Here is a 13,689-nt window from a genome sequence, read left to right as displayed (position 1 = left end):
CCCCTCCCCCTTCCCTCCTCCCCTCCCCATTCCTGTCCCCTGCCCAACTGGAGGCAGGTGCCGGGGTGTTGAGAGAGGTGAAGCTGGGGATACCCTCTCCATCATTCAGGTCCCCAGGAGAGCAGAAACGTGGTCTTCACAGCCTGGGGGTTTGCCCGTGTCCAGGTGGTGGGGTCAGTGGGGAGAGGAGGTGGGGTGAACCCTGAGTGCCACTTATCTTTTTGTTGTTTTTTAATTGGGGTGAACTCCACATAACATCAAATGAGCTATTTTATAGTGAACAGTTTCCTGGCATTTGGCACCATCACTGCTACCTCTCTCTGGTTCCAGAATGTTCCCCTCCCTGGGAAGAGGGCCGGGTTCCCATCAGGTGGTTGCTCTCCTGTCCCCTGGCCCCGGCATCCTCTGTCTGCTCCACCTCTGTGGCTCCTCCTGCTGAGGTGGCCCGTGTGGTTCAGTCAGTACCGCGTCTCCCAGGTGTGTGCGTGGTGTGACCCGTGTGGGTTTGTCCATCCATGGGTAGCCAGCTCTGGGCCCCCTTCAGCTGCTGTGTGTGCTCCAGTGCGAGGGTCTGCTTAGGTCCCCGTCATCGGGGTGGGGGCATGCTCCGAGGAGCGGGGTTGCTGGCATGATGGTTTGATTTTTGAGGCACTCCCTGACCATTCTCCAAGGCAGCCACACCGTGTTACCGTCTCATCAGCAACACTGGAGGTTCAAATTTCGCCATATCCTCACTGACAACAGCAACACTAATTATTTTCCGGTTTGGGGCTCCTGTTGTTTCCAGCCGTCCCGGCGGTGTGAGGCGGTGTCCCGCTGCGGTCATTGTTCTGGTGACCGGTGATGCTGAGGTCACCTCCGCAGGACGACGTCGACGGCTCAGGGGCTCTGATGGGTAAAACTGGGCTCATCTTAGCGGAGAAGCCATCGCAGAGAATGTGTTTGCTGTTGTCTGAAAGTACAGTGAAATTTTAAGATAAAATCTAGGTTTTATTTTGTTCTGTTTAAAGATTTGGGGAAGAATGAGTGAGCAGGAGCAAGGTCTTGTCAGAGGGAACACAGTTGACTGAGGACTGATGCTCGGAATGGCTCTGGATGCCTCCTGGGGAGGTGGGTTCCCAGACATGAGTGAGGGTCTTCCCCCCTCTGACTGTGGCTTCAAGGGCACTGGCTTGGCCTTGTCTCCCGCCACTCCAAATAACACCTCAGCCTCACCTCCACCCCAAAGCTGAATGCACACTGACCTGTGTCCAGCCGTCTGCCCCACTCCCCACACATGCTGCCTAGTGGTGGAGGTGTCAGTTGATCCCTGAATGCGTCATTCATTCATCCATCCCTCAGCTCCGCTGGTGAGGGAGACCATGATGCTGTCTGGTGGGGGGGGGGGGGTCTTCTTGACTGGGCCTCGGCCAGGGGCTCTGTCCATACCAGCCTCATCACCGCCCAGGAGCGGCCATGGCCCCACTTCACAGACCAGGAAGCTGAGACTCGGAGGTCAGAGTGGTCTCTTCCTGTCTCATCCTGCCCAGGTACCCGAGGGTCTCTCAGTGAGCCTGGAATCAGGCTCCGGCAGCTCTGCTGGGGTCTCCCAGCTTCAGCAGCTCCTCTCTTTCCAGGCTGGCAGATGGAGGGATGCAAACAAGGGCTGCCTGCCCAGCCCCCCTCCCTGAGGCCCCTCACCCCACACCCCTAGCCCCAGCTCCGCCCCACGCCCCCAGGGACAGAGCTTCAGGAAACACTTTCAGCCAGCAGCCACTGCTCCCGGGGGCCGCCCAGGCTCCATTACTGTCCTCGTGCTTCCAGGAAATCACTGCTCTCCAGCAGCCACTACCCACCACTCCCCTCCTTGCCCAGCTCCAGGGGTGAGGGGCGAAGGACCCAGAAACTGCCCCTGCCTCCAGTTACCCAGATTACAGGAGCTCCTTACCAGGAGATGCTCCCCCAGACCAATCCCAGGGACCCCTCTGAGATGTACAACAGGCTCTGAGGAGGGAGCCCCCCCACCCCTCACGGCCACTCAGGTGCCTCCTGCATCACCAGGGGTGGGAGGAGACAGTGGGAGGTGGGGGAGGAAGGGGGGTGGGGGAGGGGAGGGAGTGGGATTCCAAGCTGCTGGGGTAGAGGCCCCTCCCACCAGGCAGAGGCCCCACCCACCCTTTCCTCTCCTCCCACCTTCCTGGGAGAAGCACCCTATGCCCCAGGGACTGCTCACCTCCCCTCGGTCAGCAGGTCTTGTGGACAAACTCAAGGTCTGGCCACAACCTGAGCGCCTCTCCCTGCTGGACCTCAGCCTCGCTGGGGAGCATCTGTCCTGGTGGCCTGGGTCTCATGGCAGCTCAACCCTGACCCCTGCAGCACTACTCCCACATGAGCACCAGCCTTTGCCCAGCCCGGCCATGGGTCCCTTCACCCTTCACCCACTACTGTCTCTGCCCTCCTAATGCCCTCTGTGTGGGTGTTCCCACCTAGACACTTCTCACATCCACGGGCTCCTGTCCATCACCCACAGAGGCCTCCCCTGACCTCTGATCTACAAGCCCATCCATTCCCCGAACTGCTTCCTCTGTGCATCCTAGAACTCCCGCTTCCTTCTCCATCTTCTCTCCTACCTGCCGCTCAACACAGCAGATGCTGCTCACAGGCGGCTACTGAAACTAAAGTTAATTAAATGACATCAAATCTAAGACTCAGGTCTGCAGCTACACCAGCCCCACTACAAGATCTCAGCAGCCACATGTGGCCCCGTGGGTGAGCACAGCACATCCGGCCTCGGCAGAATTTCCACTGGACATGCATGGCCAGCCCACTTGGCCACGGTGGGTGAGCCACACATCCTTATTGGGGAATGAACGAGGGTGGGAGGTGGGCCTCCGGACTCTCTGGCCACTGTTTATCCATCCTCACGTGGAAAATGCCATCGTGTCATCTGCGGCCTTCCTGAGAACCACTAGGAGGAAGGCCTTCCGTGTGTCTCCCATGCTTGGCGTCCGAGGCAGGCTGGGTCTGTCTTTACTGCCCCACTGAGGGGCTCTGGAAGGTGCAGGACTGGAGAGCAACCAGCCTGCAGGACGCTGCCCGGCTCTGCCCCCTGCTGTGTGTCCTCGGGCAAGTCAGCTCCCCCTCTGAGCCCTGTCCCTGCCCAGCAAAGTGGGGACAACAGGATGCCTGCCTCTTAGGGGTGCTTTGAAGATTAGGAGATAATCCCCAGAGAAGCTTCTGGAATAGCCGTGGATGCTGGTGATATGGTTAAGTGAACAGAGTGCTCTATCGTCTGTGGGCCCCTGGGACCGACCACCCACACTTAGCCCTTCTCCTGGGAGGAGAGCCCTTGCTCTGTCCCGGTAGGGCCAGCTGCCACGAGGAGGTGATTAGGGGTGGTTAGGTGATTAGCAGCGCCAGCCCCACACCCTCCCGCCCTTACTGCTTGAAGCATCACTCACAGGGTCGCCTTGGGGATAGGCCTGCCTCACCCCCAATCAGACGCAGTCAGGAGTCCCTGGCTGCCTGATGCTCCTGCTCAACCTCTGTGATCCCCCCCCACCCCAACCCTGCCACCCCTGCTCAGAGCTAACAGAGGGCCCTTGGCTGGGCACTTCCTGGGAGTGTGGTCCCCCTGCCCCACCCCTGCTACTTCCTAGCCCTGCTCTTGCTACATGTCCCTCTGCGGCACTGCTGGGGTATGCAGCCACGCCTTCCCTGCCCGGGACATTCCATGAGAGACAGGCTGGATCCCCAGGTGATCCACAGAGAACATCCTCACCACAACCCGGGCCCAAGACTGGACCCTGCACTCCGAGTCCTGGCCTGGGGTGTCGTGGGGGATGGGCACAGGGGAGCCCACTCTGAGGGGCACAGACACCCCCACATTCCTGGCTGGGCCAGGCCTGCAAGGTTCAGGGGACATGGCTTTCTGCGGGCAGGGTCCTCCTGCGCCCCATGCCCTGGTCAGGACTCTGGGGACAGTGATGCTGACTGCCCCTCCCCCTCCCGTGTGAATCCTGCACCTGACCTTTGGGGAAGTGGGTCCACCCTGTTAATGCCGTCTGCTCTCCTGGTCCTGGGGGACCCCAGGATGAGAGGAGACCTGCCCGGCCCACACATGGCAGGGGATCTTTGCATCTGGCCCTGAGAGGATGGTGCCTGCAGGCTGTGCCCGGCACACAGCCAGCTCACTGTGCCCAGGGTGGGGGTGCCCACATGTCACGGTGTGTGGACGGATCTGGGGTGCCCTGCTCACATGCACCCTTGGCTGCAGCCTGGGATGCAGTGTGGAAGCACATCTCCTGCTCGCTGTCCAAGGTGACCTGTCGTCTCATGGGGTTGGCCTAGGAGCCTCTGGAAACCCGGCAGCTCCCTTATCACCTGATGTGGGCCCCAACTCTGGGCAACAGGGCCAAGTGGAGGGGGCACAGGTGGGCACAGCCCCCCGGGGCCCAGGATGGGAGGAGGTGGCAGGCCTGCTGCCTGCCTGTGCCCTGGGGCCGCTGGGGTCTCCCCAGGGCACCCCTTGGGGCGGGCTGTGTGGTTGCCCGCTGCCGCCAGTCGCCTCTGCACTGGGCTGGGCTAAAAATAGCAGGGGGGATGGCAGGGCAGGGACCTCCAGTGGGAGGCCCATGGGGAGGGGCCGGTAGGGGCGGCGGCCGGCCGGCAGCCTGGGCCCCGGGACCGGCAGTCAATGGCGCTGGCGCTCCCACCCTGTTCCCGGTGGCCGGCCAGCCGCGGCCCAGCTGACAGGCTATTTTTTCCCCTGCTTGACTAAATATGGTCAGAGAGCACAGCCCGAGGGGCCACTTGGCCGGGGCGCGTGTTTGGGATGCTTGGCTGGGTATATAAGGACTGCAAAGGTGAGGCCGGCTCCTGATCCGAGGGGGGGGCCCACGCCCGCTCTGGCCCCTCGGGTCAGCCCTCCCCTCCCCTCCCCTCCCCCTGGCTGTGTGGGTCTCGCGTGCGGCCGGCTTTGCCTGCGTGAGCCTGCACACCCGCCAGACCGTCCCCTTTTGTTCACCTGACCTCTACCTTGCGCTGACCCCGGCCGGGGTGCGGAAGCGTCCTGCAGACACAGCCCAGGCAGGGAGGCTCAAGGTGTGCGGGCTGAGAGGTCGCTCCCTAACTCCGCAGAGCCTGCCACCCTGCGCCTCCCTTCTCTCTCCCTCTCTCTCTCTCTCAAGATCTCCCTCCCTGCTAAGTCTTCGCTGCTGCAGGAGGGCTGGGGGAAGGGCAAGGGTGCGGAGAAGGGGTGCCTGGTGTCTTCTTTCTCTCCGCTCCCCCCACCCCCGCCCCCCAAGTGCGGACGAGTCGGGAGCCGGGCCTCCCCCACCCCTGCGCTCGCGATTGGCTCGGGGAGAAGGATGGGCTGCCGCGGCTGCAGCACCATCTCTCTGGGAGCCGCACGGGGCGCACCGTACCGGGAGCCGCGACCCTGCGCCCACGGCCGCCGTCGCCAGCCCGGCCGGAGGGGCTCCGCGGTGAGTCCCACTCAGCCCGCCCGGCCCCCCGCAAACTTGCCGGCGGCCGTGGTGGGGGTGTGCCCGCGGCGAGGGGGAAGCCATGGTGCCGGCGCCGCGTGGCTCCAGCTGGGGGTGCTTCGGAGTTTTCTCTTGGCTCGTGGCATCGTCCGCATTTGGAAAACTGCAGAGCCAGCAGACAGCAGGGCCGGGAGGGCGCGTCCAACCGCGATGCGAGAACTTTGACATGCGGGCGTTTTGCAAGGAAGCGGTGCCTGCAGTCACTGCCGGGGTGCACGAGGGTCGAGGTGCTGCGGTGGGGGCCGCGGGGTCTGAGGGGAAGGCGTGACTGACCTGCAACAAAGCGTGGCTCGGGTGGGGATGTGGCGAAACTTCCCTCGGAACTTGCGGCTGTGGAGATGCTGGGGGCAGGGGTCCCGGAGCCGGGCCTGTGGTGAGGCTGCCCCAGGAGGGGACTCTGGACTTTGGCGGCTCTCATAGCCAGGGTCAGGGTAGGGAGGGTCCCTGTGCTGGGCGTGTACAGCAGGGGCACACGTGGGTGGAGACGGGGCTGGAAGGGAGCAGCCGGTGGTCTCTGCCAGAGAGAGCGACCTCCACCTGGCTGGGGGCTGGGAGCATTCACAGCTGAAGGGCTGGACTTGGCACAGGGCCGGGCCAGCACACTGCCCTCCGTGGTCCCCTTGGAGGTGGTCCTTTTCTGTTGAGACAGGAAACTTCTTGAAAAGTGGCTGTGGTTCATTTTTGAATGGATAGAAACTCACCAGGGCTCTGGCTGGACCTCGGGTGACTCTCCTGCTCCTTGAGGCCCCCAGCTTTCCCCTGACCTCCAGACACCATCCATATGAACGCCTGGGAATGGGGGTCGGAGGGGCGATCCTAGACCTGAGCCTTGGCCACACCTCCCAGTCTCTGAGGCCTCATTTGTCAGAGGGTAGCCTGGAAACTTGGACTTCAGACACCAGGTATCATTCGAGCTTCTCTCAAGGGCGCCCTCCACCCCCGGGGGGCTTGAGGAGAAGTGGGGGCTGGAGCAACGGTCTTAGTTGTCCTTTTCTATCCTTGGTTCCCTGAGGATGACAAATGGCAAGAGCGCACAGAAGTGGGACATTGTTCCTCTGTGTCTTTCTGCCGGGTAGCGCTCTGCTTTTAGTGGGGTGCCCCTTGGAGCCCTGATCACACCCCCACCCCCATGAACTCCAGCTCTGCTGTGCCCAGAGTGGCTGCCAAGCTCAGGGACTTGAGAAATCGCTCAGATTCTTCTGCCCGATGCAGGCTCTGCAGACACGGCCCTGCCCCGGGTGGCAGCAATGCTGGAACCCTCTCTGCACCCATCCACATGGTGATGGCCAGGCTGCCCCATGGGGAAGGGCGGGCAGGGTAACCCTGGACCTTGTCTTGCTAATGAAAGGAGAATTACAAGTCCACTCAGGTCCAGGGCCTTGTCCTCAGGCAGGGATCAGTTCCTAGCCACACAGGACCTGGGCCCAATGGGCAGACTCTGTGTATCTGCACCTGGTCTGTCTCCCCACCCCAAAGGAGTGTCGAGCAGTCAGTGACACCCTCCTTCCAAGTTCTACTTTTTACCCATGGCCTTACCTGGCCACAGCGGGGCCCTGTCTCCTGCTGCTCCTCTGTCCTCCCAATGCCGGCTTGGGCTGGGGTGGCTCCCCTTCCTGCATGGGGACTGGCCCCAAGGTCCCATTACCCTGCTTCAGACCCCTGTGGTTTTCTGACTCCTGGCTTCGTGGTGGCCATGGAAGGTGGTGGGGAGGAGGGGCCTCTGCTTTCCATCACAGAGAAATTTTGAAATGCTGTGGAAAACAATATCGATACAATTAAGTATTCCAAAGTGCTTAGTTGGCCGCTTGCTAAGTTTACTTAAACCCTGTTTAACGGGTTCATTAGAAGCGGTGAGCACCGGGGAAATTCATTAACAGGAAGGCGGCCCCTGCATTTGACTGTAAATTGGTATTGATCAGGCCTGGCGGAGGCTGGGCACAGGCCACAAAGAGCCAGGTGAGGGCCGGCCACCCTGGGAGCCCGTGGGAGCCACCCGCCACCGGCACAAGCAACGGTTTAGGTGGTGATGTGCCAGGAGTTGGGGGGAGGGGAGAGAACGGGTGAAGAAGAGAGCAAGGGATGAGGGAGGGTGTCGGCGGAGGCGGCGGTCAGTGCAGGGAGGCCAAGCCGGCACCAGTCCCTCACCGGGCTGGGCGTCTGCTCTGTGGCCAGACCAAGGCACTGAGGGAGCTGGCCACGGCCTGGGCCCCATCCTAGCAGCTTCCAGCCACCCTCTGGGGACGCGAGGTCCACCTGCAACTGCCTTTCTCATGCATGTCTTCAGAGACGGGGCCCGAGCCCTGCTCTCGGGCACTGGCTCTTGGGAGGCCGAATCACCAGGGACCCGCCCAGGAAGCTGCCCAGCTGCTGCCCAGGTAAGGCCTGCCTGCTTCTTGGTCATCTGTGGCCAGGGGTGACGGCTCTATGCTGGCTCTGACTACCCTGCTACCTGGCCACCCGTGGCGGGGTCTTCCCAAGCGCTGTCCCTTCATGCAGTTCCCCCGCCACGTGCACTTGGCCAGGATGGTGGGGCTTAGGTGGAGGGGAGGTGCCGGCAGGAGGAGGGAATGGCTCATCCTTCCTGGACCAAGGGTGAGAGGTGGCATTCTGGGTCCTTTCTTGTGTCACTGATGCAAAACTAAACAGATGTGTGGTGATCAAGGGAGTCCTGAGACTTTAGAGATACATTGTCTATGTCTGCCCTTCCTGACTGTGTGTGTGTGTGTGTGTGTGACAGAGAGAGAGAGTGTGAAAGAGACAGTGGGGGAGAGAGGGGAGGGCCGGGTCAGGGGGGCCGTGGGGATGCAGGGCGGGGTGTGCTGGCTCCAGGGTCCGGGGCAGCTTCTCGGGGGGCCCTTCCTGCGCCCACAGCCATGCCCGCTGGACTACCTGCTTGGGAAACATACTTCTTTATGTGCCCATATGGACCTGCTAAGCTATGGAATGTAAAGAAGTATGTATTTCAGGTCGGGAACTCTCTCGCTGGAGGAAGGGGGCAGCGCGCCCATGGGGCCGCCCAGGGGACAGACAGACGGGCAGCTGTGGCCGGCCGGGCCTCTGTGGCAGGCTGCCTGGGCGTCAGTGGCCGGCCTGTCCCCGGCCGGTATTGTTCTGTCACTTTGCCTGTGTCAGCAGGTGGAAGCGTTCACCAGACATTAAATATTCAACGTGCTGACTGCGGCAGAGGGGAGGCGGCCTGTGGCAGGCATGGGGTCCACTGGGGGGCATGTAGGGGCTGGGGGTGCAGGGGCGCCAGTAGCTCTGGGGCATCACTTGTTGCCACCCTGGAAGGGGCCTTTGCCAGCAGAAGGGGCTGTTTGTGAGATGCAGGCATGAAACTGCTCAGAGGAGAAGCAGAGTAACCTGTTCCAGGAAGGATGGGCCAGCTGCCTAGGAGGGAAGGGGTTGGGTGGCCACGTGCGAGGGGCTTTTTCAGGGAGAGACACTCGGTCTTTGCTGTCAGGCCGTCTGCGAGGCAACGGTGAGAGCACCATGTGGCTCAGCCTCCCCAGCTCCAGGCCACACTCCCTCCTCTGAGACACCCTGGCCCAGCATTTCTGGGGCACCTGTGATGCATAAGACAGGAGACCAGGGTCTGAACCAGGCAACTCGAGCCCCTCCTGGGGCCTGGGTCCCACTCTGACCCCCAGGCCCCACGCTGCTCTCTGATTTTCAGCAACTCTGGCTGAAAGCGCTTTGCTGTTTGAAGGACGGTGGGGTCATGCTGGCCAGTGTGGTGCAGGCCAGGACCCAACCCACCTGTCCTGCACCAGCCAGGTCCCAGGCAGAACAGGGGCTGGGGTGATGTCCTCTGGGTCTCATGGCTGGACCGTGAGCGCCCAGGCACTGGGGGCATGCTGTGTCCAGTTCTGAAGGCTGTCTCTGCAGCACAGAACCTTCTCTGGCGAGGCAAAGGGCAGCAGGCTCTGGGGGCAGGTGGTGGGGCCGGGCCGCTGTGGGAGGAGGGGTGTCCCTGTCAGTATCTGGCTCTTGGAGTGGTGGCATCTGCAGCCTGCCCAGGGCACGTCCTCCACGGCCTCGGGGCTATTTTTCCAAAGCGTGCGTCACCTCTTTCCTGCCCTCCCTGGCACTGCTGCCCAGGCCCATGGCAGGTGCCCTGGCCCCTCCTGCACCCTGACCTTTGGCAGGAATTTGGCCCTTGGGTGGGGGGTGGGGTGGAGAGGAGGAGTGAGCTGGCCTCCTTCTCCAGCTGCTGTAAAGGTCTAGGGGTAGCCAGGTTCTGTAAGCCGCTAAGGCTCCTCAAGGAGCTGGGGACAAGGAGGTATGGGCAGTTCCAAGCTCACCTGTGGCCACTGCTTCCTGGGGAGCTGACTATATTTGAGGGTCCAGGGTCCCTTCCCAGTTTTCAAGTATCCTCACTCCTGACTCTGCTGGCATCCACCGTGGGAGGTGGGACTGTCCTTGGCACTGCCTTCCTTCTGGCCGCCGGGGCCAAAAGGAAGATGACCTTGCCAGAAGGGGTCAGCGCCCTGAATCCTGGGAAGGTCATCTCTGCCTACGGCTTCCAGCTCCGGCCGCAGGGAGGGAAGCAGCCGGGTGCAGCCTTCGAGGCTGGCCACAGACACGCGCTCTCTTCCCCTCCATGCGTCCCGCTGCACATTAAGCCTTTATTGCAGGATGTGGTGTTTAAATAAAAGCATTAGTGTTTTGGAATTAGGTTTGACTGAGCAGTAAAACTAGAGAGTTTGCAGGCAGAGAGAGCCTTGGCCTTCTCAGCTGTAAATCGTGGCGGGTCTCTTACCTGCCGAATTAGAAAGGGGCACCAGAGGGCCCTCCTGGCGAGAGCCCCTTGCCCAGTCCTGCTGCCCCCAGCCATGCTGATGAGGCTGTATTTTCTGTATAAGCTCCATCTCTTGGTTTTCCAGGGGAGGAGTTGGGGACGGGCCCTCAAGCGAGGCTGGCGTTCCTCTGGGTGGAGTCTTTGGGCCTTTCTCTGCGAAGGATGGGGGAGACCTGTGGGAGCAGTGCCTGTGCTCTGCCCAGAGGGTCTTTTGCTGGACAGTGCCCCCAAACCCTGACACTCTGCCATAGGGGCTCTGGGGCTCCAGTGAGGGGAGAGGAGCCTGGAGTGAGCCAAGAGGGTGAGAGCAGGACAGCTCATACTCAGGGGCTCACCCACCAACCTGGGGATCCTGACGGCCTTGCGTGGCTGAAGGGAGAAGTCCAGGTTGGGTGGGGGTGGCAAATGCCCCTTTCCCAGAGCTCAGAGAGGGCAGGTCCCCGGGGAGGCATCTGAGAATGCAGAATCTGGCCCACAGCAGTCCAATGGTAGTCCAGGTTCTGCTGGTGGAAACAGTAGGTCCAAGGATTGTAGGGCTCATCAGTTCATGAGGAAACTAGTTGAAATTTTCTATGCTACGGCTCACGAACTCTAGCCATGCTCCAGCTGAAGCTTCCACACTGGACAGAGAGCAGCTCTGAATCAGGGTCAGGTTCTGCATGGGTGTGCTCAAGTGCACTCAGGTGTGCTCAGGTGTGCTGTGCATGGAGGGCAAGTTGTCTTTCCTTTCTGGAGCCAAGGGCCACATACCTTGAGGCACGGTTTCCAAAGAGGGGCCGTGTGGCTCTGTTTGAGGGTTCATCAAAGGCAAGAAACTAGATTGCACAAGGCTTTCAAAGAGGGGCTGGGGTGGCCATGGTGAAAGCCTCTGTCAGCAGGTATCAGAGATCTCTCTTAAAACTGACAGCCCCACGTGAAAAATGTCGCCTGAAGAACAAACTGCTCGTGAGGTGATGAGACTGACCTGCAGGACAGACACTTGAGCTGCCACAGCCCCGGGTCCATGAAAGTGAACACTGCTTGAATTGCAACCCCCACCCTTAAATGTCCCAAATAAGAAATGAGGGAATCTGAGTAATCTGGGGATGAGGGCCAGGTGGGGAAGATGGCCGTGGAGCCCTTTGCTGACAGGGGAGGTGGGGCCAGCGGGTCAGTAGGTGTGGCCAGAGGCGGGGCCAGGCCGTTGCATTAATTGCTGCCACCTTAGCATAAAGGGTGACCATGGTCCTGTCTGAGCGGTGCTGACTCAGCCCAGCTCCGCTGGCTGCATGTCCAACTGCAGAGGGCCTCTCGCCTCACTGCAGCTCTGTTCCCTGCCTCTGATGCCCACTGCTCCTTAGGGTCACCAGGCTTGGAGCCCCTGGGGCTTTCTGAGGGGCCTTGGCCTTGCCCACTGTCCTCGGCCCGTCAACAGCTGGCTTGGGGATGAGAAGAGACAGATATGAATCTCGGGAAGGGAAGGGCCCCCGCATAGCCTCAGAAACTGGTGCTGTTCACTCCGGCCCACATCCAGCTCCGGCCTCTCTCAGCTGGCCCCACAAGGCCAGGTCCCAGGTGTTCACAGCTGGAGTTGCTCCGGGCTGTGTTCCTGGCTCCCCTTTTAGTGCCCAAGTACCAAGTCTCCCTGACCAGGGAGGCCCGGCCCGCCAGCAGTGAGGGCTTGGTGGGGGGAGCAGCGCACCGCTGCAGAGCTGCTCCCCAGGGCGCTGCAGTGCGGAGGCGCGGCTGCGGGCTGCATGCAGGGCCGCGCGTCTCAAGGGCAGGGACGAGAGGGCCACCACTGCAGCCGCCGCTGCTCCCTAGGTGGAGAGATGCAGGCAGCGGGTCTGACAAGGGCACCAGCTCCCTGGGCTGACCCACCTGGGTCTTCGGGAGCCCCGCTAAGTCTCAGGACCGCTCTGCTTCCTGGGCTAAGCAGGTGGTCCAACCAGGTGCCGGTGGGGGCCAGAGAGGCTGGGCTCAGAGGCACCCCCAGGCTCCCGTATCCAGCACAGGCAGAGAACAAAGGCGAGAAGGCCACTGTACAGAAGTTGCAGGAGGGTCGCTGGCTGCTTCCCTTCCAGGGGTGACACCAGAGGACCTGGTGGTTGAGAGTCTGGGGACTCCCAGGGGGTCAAGCCTCTAGTTTGGGGAGGGAACCAGTGAGGACGGCCGGGGCCAGAGGCAGGTGTGAGCATGAGCCAGTGCAGGAGGACATGTGGGATGGAGGGGGAGTGACCCAGGTATTTTTAACAGCAGGGCGGTGAGAGGGCAGCTGTCCCCAGAACCTGTCACGGGTGCCCGTGGGGACTTGGGAGGCTGAAGGACACCCAGGACAGACACGTAGCTCTGGGCCCGTCCCCCTGGCAGGCCTGCACACCGCGGGTCATGCCCACATATGGCGACCAGGCTGCGTGTTCCCCCGTCGCCCGTCCACCGTGGCCGGTATAAATAGTTAGTCCACATTCTCAGCTGTCCTGTTGGAGAGGCTGAACTTGGATGAACCCGGGGTGGCCCTCTCGCACCCCGCCCGCCAGCGGAGTGCCCGGGACCGCAGCTGCAGTGGCGACGACAGACCAGGCGGTGAGGCTCTGAGCTCTGCCCCAACCCGTATTTTGTTCCCCGCTCCCTGCCAGCCCCCTTGGTGGGCGTCAAATCCGGCGGCACCTGGAGACCTCTGCCAGCCACATCCAAGGGCTGAAGAGGGCCAGGACCCCAGCCTGGGCTGGAGCTTTGTGTCTGGGGTGAGGGGAGGTGAGAGGCTGGGGGGCTCGTCCTATAGCAGGCAGAGGCTGGTGCTGGGGTCCCCCAAGGCCCCGCACCCTGTGGTCTTTTCCTCATCATCTCCTGCCATTCCCTCCTGTGCTGGACATGGCAACATGCCCTAGAGGACTCACAGCCAGCAGCCTGTCACTCCCCTTCCCCAGGGACCTTGCCTCCCTCTATTCTAACCAAGAAGTAAATCTCTAACATTGGAATTTCACCCCTGCTACCAAGGCCGGTGGAGCAGATGACCTTGGGTGAAGGCACAGGGCCTGCTGAGTCCCCCTCAAAGCTTAGGTGCCAGTCCTGTGGCCTGGAGTGCACTTCTGTGTCTCCCGATCCTGAAGGCCTGGCCAAGCTGGAAGGAGGACGATACACACAGGCTTTGGTGTGGGCGGTGTCCCCAGCCTGTGGGTGGCCACAGTGGCCCTCCCACTAGTCTATCTGGGGGTGATGAGGCCAGTCCCATGCTCTGAGTCCTGCGGTGCTGGATCTGCCTATACAGGCGGATGGGCTGCGTGGATCCCATGGTACCCACTGCCCTTTCTTTATCTCCAGACACATCAGTCATTAATTTGCTCCGAAGCTGCCACCCCTCCCCAGACCTCAGGGCTTGCCCAT

At 61.7% G+C, this 13,689-nt stretch overlaps 1 protein-coding gene across 2 annotated transcripts; it reads right to left on the bottom strand.

The window, feature by feature from the left end:
* Window positions 1-218: 218 nt before the first annotated feature.
* LOC122681573 lies at window positions 219-6,358 on the bottom strand. Of its 2 annotated transcripts, XM_043883799.1 has the most exons (3): window positions 6,227-6,358; window positions 5,406-5,798; window positions 219-952 (listed from the first exon to the last, which is right to left on the bottom strand). In XM_043883799.1, exons 1-3 carry the CDS (start codon window positions 6,300-6,302, stop codon window positions 750-752), a joined length of 672 nt encoding a protein of 223 aa, XP_043739734.1. In that variant the 5' UTR covers window positions 6,303-6,358; the 3' UTR covers window positions 219-749. The 2 variants fall into 2 exon arrangements, 1 of the variants encoding a protein (XP_043739734.1); XR_006337030.1 differs by lacking the exons at window positions 5,406-5,798; window positions 6,227-6,358 and adding an exon at window positions 5,017-5,207.
* Window positions 6,359-13,689: the final 7,331 nt, after the last annotated feature.

Source organism: Cervus elaphus, chromosome 23 (assembly GCF_910594005.1).
Source record: "Cervus elaphus chromosome 23, mCerEla1.1, whole genome shotgun sequence".
NCBI classification, from domain to species: domain Eukaryota; kingdom Metazoa; phylum Chordata; class Mammalia; order Artiodactyla; family Cervidae; genus Cervus; species Cervus elaphus.
Note: the sequence above shows the minus strand (reverse complement) of the source record. Positions and strands in the feature narration are given on the sequence as shown.

Coding starts and splice junctions, on each gene's coding strand:
- LOC122681573 (XM_043883799.1), bottom strand. CDS start 6,302: ATGGTGTCTGGAGGTCAGGGGAAAGCTGGGGGCCTCAAGGAGCAGGAG. Junction 5,799..6,226: donor GAGGTCCAGCCAGAGCCCTG/GTGAGTTTCTAT, acceptor GCTTTGTTGCAG/GTCAGTCACGCCTTCCCCTC. Junction 953..5,405: donor GCGCAGGGTCGCGGCTCCCG/GTACGGTGCGCC, acceptor CTGTACTTTCAG/ACAACAGCAAACACATTCTC.